The 9,078-nt window shown below is 44.6% G+C and overlaps 1 protein-coding gene across 1 annotated transcript; it reads left to right on the top strand.

Annotated features, from left to right (window-relative positions):
• Positions 1-1,914: 1,914 nt before the first annotated feature.
• Positions 1,915-8,669, top strand: LOC116352697 (zinc finger protein 587). Its single transcript, XM_020465455.2, has 2 exons — positions 1,915-3,064; positions 4,391-8,669. Exons 1-2 carry the CDS (start codon positions 2,353-2,355, stop codon positions 5,362-5,364), a joined length of 1,686 nt encoding a protein of 561 aa, XP_020321044.1. The 5' UTR covers positions 1,915-2,352; the 3' UTR covers positions 5,365-8,669.
• The last annotated feature ends 409 nt before the right edge of the window (positions 8,670-9,078 follow it).

Here is a 9,078-nt window from a genome sequence, read left to right on the forward strand (position 1 = left end):
GGACAGGGAAATCAGCCAACTCCCACGCTTCACACGATTCGCAGAACCCTTTATGGACGGGCGAGAGGCAGGATAACTTGAGCCCATTGCTCCCATTGCCTGGTGCAGGCCTCTGACAGATGGAGAAGCCCCGCTCGATCCAGAGCAGGGACGGAAGGTTGCCAACGTTGACTTCGAAATCGTAGGAGTAGGCACTGCAGCCGCAGACACAGACACAGGCACCCCCAGCGACGAAGGTTCAGGAAGATCCAGGACAGCAAAACTATTTGTTGTTTGTATCCACTCCGGGCCTCTCGTTAGGAGTGTAGACTGCTTTGCGGGAGTCCACTGTCTTCTTCAATTGTCATTGATTGTCTTGCTCCTCTTGTTGTGCTCCTTCAACTCCGCTATCAGATGGGGGAGCTCTGTGCAACACCGGCCAGTTGGATAACAACAAACAACAAGGCAGAGATGCATCCAACAAGCGCAAACTCCGTCCAGGCACCTGGGTAGAAAAGGTAAACATTCCATTCTGCGTTTTCCCCAGTTTCTTACGTAGGCTGTCGACCTGTGTGATCAAGGAAGCCACCTCAAGCCTATAATCCTCAGCAAGGAAACAATTGCAGCATTGAATCTCTGACTGATCTGGTTTATCCCGAAACAAAGCGTAGTAGATACAGCTCCTACAGCGTTGGAACTCTGAGTGATCCGGTTGGTCCAGAAACAAAGCGTAGTAGATACAGCTCCTACAGCGCTGGAACGGTTAATTTATTTCTCCAGACAAAGAGGCTCCATTGCAAAACTCATCTGGTACCAACTTCTTTAGCTTGAAGGCTAGCAGCTAAGCATCTCTGTCAAGCAGGCTTCAACGTGTCTGTTAAGCGGGATTCTGGGACAAAAAATAGCATTCCTGGCTGTTAAAAGCTAACTGCGTCGTGGAATCCACACAAAAACAAGTTTGGTATACATATTTAATGAATATTCCTTATGTTTTAGTCAAAAATAACAAACGGACTGTTTCCATCAGACAGTGTTCAACCGCTTACTCTGAAGATGGGAGAAGCAACTATAGCCAATCGAAATCCCGATCACACTTCTAGGCGATTCTAGGCGATGGCGAGTTGCCTAGCTAGGCTCAATCTAGCCTAGCTAGGCTCAAGTCTCGCACCGAACTGCGCATGTGCAGGCCATCAAATCAAAGGCACTCTTTCGATATAAAGTTGTTTTTGACTAAATTGAAAACGTGTCAGTTTGTCACTTTCATGAGGTTGGAGTAATAACATATTCAACTACTTTAGACATTGGCTATAATCTAGGTTGTGCCTTTAATTTTTCATTTCTCTCATTGACTTCTCAAACCCGAGGCCTGGTCTGTTTGATCTGTTTCGCAAGGGTTCCTGGAAGCCTCGCAATGTTGCGCCTCTGGGTTTAGAAACTTTGTGAAAAGAACATGTAGCCAACCATTGATCGCGTTTCCATGCATCAACCATGCATCAACCATTTATCGACTATATCATCAAGTTAGATATTCACTTTTGTTTATTATCTATTTCACTTGCTTTGACAATGTAAGCATATCTTTCCCATCCAATAAAGCCCCTTACATTGGATTGCTTTAACGATTTGCACATCGTTACAACACTGTATAGACATAATATGACATTTAAAATGTCTTTATTATTTTGGAACTTGTGTTAGTAATAATTTCTGTTCACTTTTTATTGGAGGAGCAGGAGAACGTTGTAATATTTCTACAAACGTAAACATATGTTTCCCATGCCAATAAAGCCCCTTGCATTGAATTGAATGCTATAACATATGATGTGGTTAGCTGATACTGAAAATGCCTTTCCAGGTGTTGTAAGATCTGGCATCCGTCAGCAACACCAGAGGAACACTTCCGTTGCATGGACAGAGTGTACGTCATTCATGTGCGACGGTGAAACGCCCCTACCTAGAAGTAGAAGATGGACGTCGAACGGATGTTGGCATTGCGACTGGCATAGCTCTCAATTAGATTACAGTGCAAGTTTACTCCAAACACGCTGTTAATATAAAGCAAAAACAAACTTCTGTTACTGAATTTTGACAGACCATTTTCATTCATCACCGTCAGTGTCTTTGATCAACTAGCTAGCTGATGTTAGCTTGCTTGGTAGCTAACAGTAACGTTAGCTTATTTTTACGGGTTTAGCTAGTGAGCTAAACTTGTCAAGAAATTACATTATTTATTGGCATAGTGAACGGTACCTTGTTGGATTTGCTTACAGCGAAATAGTTATATTTCACGTTTGAACTATTAACTAGTCTCAGGCGGCCTTTGCAGTCGGCGCAAGCTGGCCAGCGCAGTAACGTTAGCTACTGTAGTTAGCTATGGCTTCCAGGCGAGGAAATTGTAACAGCGGCATGGATTCTCCGTTGAATAGCAATAGCACAGCCGGTGGTGCTAATCGTAAACAAAGTATAATCAACGCACCAAACCGAGCTGGGACTGAGTCTTGTGATCGTAAAGTAGAGAAAGCTGAGTATGCGCACCAAGCATGCCAGGGCAACATGACTATATCCTCACTCAAGACACGGTTAGCCCCGACCATTCGAACCACGTTATCCGCTGCTGTAGATACCCTCTTGGGCGAGGTAGTACTTGTGCTCAACGAGACCCAACAAGAGCTGGTTAACAAGGAGCAGGAGAACGAAAGGCTCAAAGTGGAATTGAGGACGTTGCAGGAATGTCTTAGCAGCGCCCAAAAGTTAATTGACCAGTTGCAAATTCCTTTCCCTGGTGCACAGACCATGGGTCAGTCAGTTTTCGCCCCCTCTCTCACATCTATTGGCTCTATGAACACAAGTATGGACAGGGACCGCCAGAGCCACCGTAATGTCAATGGCGCGGACGGACGGTGTGTTTCCGGAGTCGACCTAGAGATGAGTGGCTCTCTCAATGAGTCTCTGCATGGGTACGACTCCAGGGATGACTATAAAATGTGTCAGCTCTCTATCCAACCAGACGGCTCTGTGACCAACCATTCTATGGACTCTTATGCTGCCAACACACCTAACATCTGCTCTGACCACAGCCGGCCAGGTAAATTATTCCTATTTGTCATAAGGCAATCCTATGTAGATATAACAATTTAGAATATCACTTCCTACACTACATATACAAAAAAGTATGTGGACACCCATTCAAATCAGTCGATTCGGCTATTTCAGCCACACCCGTTGCTGACTGGTGTATAAAATCGAGCACACATCCATGCAGTCTCCATAGACAAACGGGCAGTAGAATGGCCTTACTGAAGAGCTCAGTGACTTGCAACATGGCACTGTCATAGGATGCCACCTTTCCATCAAGACAGCCCTGCTAGAGCTGCCCCAGTCAACTGTAAGTGCTGTTATTGTGAAATGGAAACGTCTAGGAGCAACAACGGCTCAATCACGAAGTGGTAGGCCACACAAGCTCACAGAATGGGACCGCTGAAGCGCATATCTCGTAAAAATCATCAGGCCTCGGTTGCAACACTATCGCGTTCCAAACTGCCTCTGGAAGCAACGTCAGCACAATAACTGTTCTTCGGGAGCTTCATGGAATGGGTTTCTATGGCTGAGCAGCTGCACACAAGCCTAAGATCACCATGCGCAATGCCAAGCGTTGGCTAGAGAGGTATAAAGCTTTTGGACTCTGGAGCAGTGGAAACGTGTTCTCTGGAGTGATGAATCACACTTCGTATTCTGGCAGTCCAACAGACCAATCTGGGTTTGGGGGATGCCAGGAGAATGATACCTGCCCCAATGCCTAGTGCCAACTGTAATGTTTTGTGGAGGAGGAATGGTCTGGGGCTGGTTTCAATGGTTTGAGCTTGGCCCCTTAGATCCAGTGAAGGGAAATCTTAACCCTATGACATTCTAGATTATTCTGTGCTTCCAACTTTATGGCAACAGTTCGGGAAGGCCTTTTTCTGTTTCAGCACAACGATGCCCTTGTGCACAAAGGGAGGTCCATACAGGAATGGTTTGTCGAGATCGGTGTGGAAGAACTTGACTGGCCTGCACAGAACCCTGACCTCAACCCAATCGAACACCTTTAGGATGAATTGAAACGCTGACTGCGAGCCAGGCCTAATCGTCCAACATCAGTGCCCAACCTCACTAGTGCTCTTATGGCTGAATGGAAGCAAGTCCCCACAGCAATGTTCTAACATCTATTGGAAAGCCTTCCCAGAAGAGGGTAGGCTGTTATCGCAGCAAAAGGGGGACAAACTCCATATTAATGCCCATGATTTTTCACGAGCTGCTGTCCACATAAATTTTCTCATGTATGTGTTGTGGTTAATGCCATTCATTTGGAATGATTTGAAACATTTGAATATATGTGTGCTTACAGCCCTTTCTGTTATTTTGTACTAAACAGATGAGAGAAGGCAGCAGCAGGGGACACGAGCAGGAGGAACAAGATTTGAGATCAAAGAAGAGCAGGGGCCTGGTACAAGTTCAGGTCCAGAGCAGGCTTGCAGGAGAGGGCCAGGGCCGAGGAGCGCCGGGGGTGCTGGCGGCAGTGAGCAGACGGCCCAGAATGTGGGTGATCTGGGATATATCCATGTGGTGGAGCAGGAGGGGTCATTGCGCTCCGGCAGCTACTCTCTTCGACACCCAAAACCCACGAGGCCACGTACTGCCACTGGTGGTCCGACTCAGGGTGGACTGGCAGGACAGAAAGTGGTGTTGAGTTCTCCTGGAACAGTGGGAAGCGACAGCATATCCCCAGGGAGGGCGGGAGAGACAGCAGGACCATCCACCTCTCCAGGAGATCCAGATGCAGATCGGCCCCACCACTGTCTAGAGTGTGGGAAGACCTTCCGCCTCATCTCCAGCCTGAAGAAGCACATCCGCATCCACACAGGAGAGAAGCCCTACCCGTGTGGGGTGTGTGGCCGCCGCTTCCGTGAGTCAGGGGCCCTGAAAACCCATCTTCGCATTCACACCGGCGAGAAGCCCTACTCCTGCTCTGAATGTCCTAAAATCTTCCGCCATTTAGACGGCCTGCGCAAGCACCAGCGCACCCACACGGGTGACAAGCCCTATGTGTGTGCCATCTGTGGCAAGCGTCTGAGCCGACTGCAGCACCTGAAGCACCACCAGCGCATCCATACTGGAGAGAAGCCCTGCATCTGCCCCTTCTGCAACCGCACCTTCAAGGAGCCAGCGGCGCTGCGCAAGCATGTCCGCACTCACCGTGAGGAGTCTGGCAACATGGAGGCAGGCCTGGGAGAGGAGCCGGACCCAGACGCCCTGGACAACATCAACAGCCTCCATCCTGCTGCCCCCTCCCCTCAGATGAGGTTTGATGAGTGGGGAGCTGAAGGGGACGATGTGGACTGTGTGTAGGATGGCCACATCTTTCTGCCTAGTGCATTAGGAATATGACAGTAAAGAGTCTTCCTATTCCATTACTGTACTGTGTGAGGAAGTCTAAAATTCCATCCCTGAGAAACAGGCTATCTACATCCTTAGTATTGTCACTTGACCAGGGTAGCCTATTCATTTCAGAGACACTTCATGTGCCTGTCTGACCCCCTGACATATACTTTAGTGCATTATAATCTTAGAAATGTGAAAGTAGTTTATAGAATATGAAATGTACCCATGTCTCATGTCCCCCTTCTCCCATGCAACTCCACAAACTACCTGGTGTGTATCATCATTGTCTGCTGGAGATACTCATCCTTTAAGGTGCTCGTCATGTGTATTTTCATATGTAATGGAGTTATATGCAACCATGTCCAAAGACCATTTTATAGAATTGTAACAATAGTTAGTTTGCTACTATTAATGCCACCGCCATGGTGACATTAAACGGAGACTCAGCGATGTGACGTTACCATGAAGTGCAATAACTTCAAAAAGAGCGCAATGCCTTGTTAGCAGTGTTGGGGGAAAAGTACCCAATTGTAAACGTAAACATACCTTAACAGACAATGACTCAAGTGAAAGTCACCCAGTAAAATACTGGAGTAAAAGTCTAAAAGTATTCGGTTTTAAATATACTTAAGTATCAACAGTAAATGTAATTGCTAAAATATACTTACGTATCAATTGTAAAAGTATAAATTGTCAAATTCCGTATATTAAGCAAACCAGATGGCACCATTTTCATGTTCTATTAATTTATGGATTACCAGGGGCACACTCCAACACTCAGACATAATTTACAAATGAATCATTTGTGTTTAGTGAGTCCGCCAGGTCAGAGGCAGTAGAGATGACCAGGGATGTTCTCCCTGGTCCATTTTCCTGTCCTGCTAAGCATTCAAAATGTAACGAGTACTTTTGGGTGTCAGGGAAAATGTATGGAGTAAAAAAATACATTATTTTCTTTAGGAATGTAGTGAAGTAAAAGTGGTCCAGAATATGAATAGTAAAGTACAGCTACCCAACAAAAACCTACTTAGGTAAAAAATACTTTAAAGTAAAACTTAAGTACTTTACACCACTGCTTGTTAGAACCCACCCACACAGATATACTGATAAACAGCTGCATATATTTGTACCAGCCGGGAGTGTGATAGCTGTGTGGTAATGCTGCCCAGATTAGCTTCTTCCTACTCTCTTCGTCAGAAGTCGATATTTGTAGTCACGTCATATTGCTGAATGTACTTTTAACGATTAATGCCACCATGAAATGTAAATATGTAATCACTTGCAATTGTTCTAATTCTTCCTGTTATTGATCGGCCCATTCAGAGAGAAAATGGAAACCATCTCTATCTGAGGGAGTGTTTGTCTGATGTTTGTCTGATTAGAACAGAGCACATTTAGTTTCAGCCTTTTAGCTGTCAATCTCTGTCCCAGTGTATTATCCTAGTAAACTGGTCCATCTGCAATTATGGAAAATGTCCATTACTAATTTAAATCCCATCTAAATAGGTTGACAATACTGAGAATATACAGTAGCAGTCAAAAGTTTGGACACACCTATTCATTCAAGGGTTTTTCTATATTTTTACTATTTTCTACATTGTAGAATAATAGTAAAGACAAACTATGAAATAACACATGGAATCATGTAGTAACCAAAAAAGTGTTAAACAAATCAAAAAATATTTTATTTTAGATTTTTTGAAGTAGCCACCCTTTGTCTTAATGACAGCCTTGCACACTCTTGGCATTCTCTCAACCATGAGGTAGTGACCTGGAATGCATTTCAATTAACAGGTGTGCCTTGTTTAAAGTTCATTTGTGAAATTTCTATCCTTCTGAATGCATTTGAGCCACTCAGTTGTGTTGTGACAAGGTAGGGGTGGTATACAAAAGACAGCCCTATTTGGTAAAAGACCAAGTCCATATTATGGCAAGAACAGCTCAAATAAGCAAAGAGAAATGACAGTCCATCTGACTGACCTTCATGTCTTAATCTGGAAAATTTCACGAACTTTCAAAGTTTCTTCAAGTGCAGTCGCAAAAACCATCAAGCACTAAAATGAAACTGGCTCTCATGGGGACCGCCACAGGAAAGGAAGACCCAGAGTTACCTCTGCTGCAGAGGATAAGTTCAATAGATTTACCAGCCTCAGGAATTGCAGCCCAAATGCTTCAGAGTTCAAGTAACAGACACATCTCAACATCAACTGTTCAGAGGTTATGGTTGAATTGCTGCACAGAAGCAACTACTAAAGGACACCAATAATAGGAAGAGACTTGCTTGGGCCAAGAAACACAAGCAAATGACAGAGTCCAAATTTGAGATTTTTGGTTCCAACTGCCATGTCTTTTGTGAGACGCGGAGTAGGTGAACAGATGATCTCCGCATGTGTGGTTCCCACCGTGAAGCATGGAGGAGGTGTGATGGTGTGTGGGTGCTTTGCTGGTGACACTGTCTGTGATTTATTTAGAATTCAAGGCACACTTAACCAGCATGGCTACCACAGCATTCTGCAGCAGTCCCACTAAGCGAAAACCAAATGGGATAATCATTTGTTTTTCAACAGGACAATGACCCAACACACCTCCAGGCTGTGTAAGTGCTATTTGACCAAGAAGGGGAGTGATGGAGTGCTGCATCAGATGACCTGGCCTCCACAATCACCAGACCTCAACCCAATTGAGGTGGTTTGGGATGAGTTGGACCGCAGCGTGAAGCAAAGCAGCCAACAAGTGGTCAGCGTATGTGGGAACTCTTTCAAGACAGTTGGAAAAGCATTCCAGGTGAAGCTGGTTGAGAGAATGCCAAGAGTGTGCAAAGCTGTCATCAAGAAGGCAAAGGATGGCTACTTTGAAGAATATAAAATAAATGTAGTTTTGTTTAACACTTTTTTGGTTACTTTGTGATTCCATATGTGTTATTTCATAGTTTTGATGTCTTCACTATTATTCTACAATGTAGAAAATAGTAAAAATAAAGAAAAACCCTTGAATGTGTAGGTGTGTCCAAACTTTCGACTGGTACTAAACTTTCAAATGCACAGCTGGAGTTACATCCATCATGCGTAGTGGGTTCTCTGCACCCAAGGCAACAGGGTCATGTACTGCATTCAGTGGTTATTTTTGCACGTCAATTTTTAACAAAATGTCCAATTTTAAAGAACAGGATTTTGCTATGACCTGTCCTGTGTTTAAAATGTATTTTTGACCCATGATGCATCGTTACTTTGTCTTAATGTTATACTATACTTATTAAAGGGTCTTTGTTCATATTGTGTTCTCTTAGTTATGCTTATTATTGTGCAGTGTATTCAGTACCCTTGACTTCGTCCATATTTTGTTATGTTACAGCCTTATTCTAAAATGGTTTGAAATGGGGGGGTTTTCTCATCAATCTACACACAATACCCCTTAATGAGCTATTTTCAACGTCTTTCCAGAGATGTTAGATCGGAAAGACTCAAGGACATTCAGAGCCTTGTCCCGAAGCAGCACCTGCGTTGTCTTGGCTGTGTGCTTAGGGATGTTGTCCTGTTGGAAGGTGAACCTTCACTGCAGTCTGATGTCCTGAGCGCTCTGGAGCAGGTTTTCATCAAACATCTCTCTGTATTTTGCTCTGTTCATCTTTCCCTCTCCTGACTAATCTCCCTGCCCCTGAAAAACATCCCCACAGCATGATGC

Source organism: Oncorhynchus kisutch, linkage group LG29, assembly GCF_002021735.2.
Source record: "Oncorhynchus kisutch isolate 150728-3 linkage group LG29, Okis_V2, whole genome shotgun sequence".
NCBI lineage: Eukaryota > Metazoa > Chordata > Actinopteri > Salmoniformes > Salmonidae > Oncorhynchus > Oncorhynchus kisutch.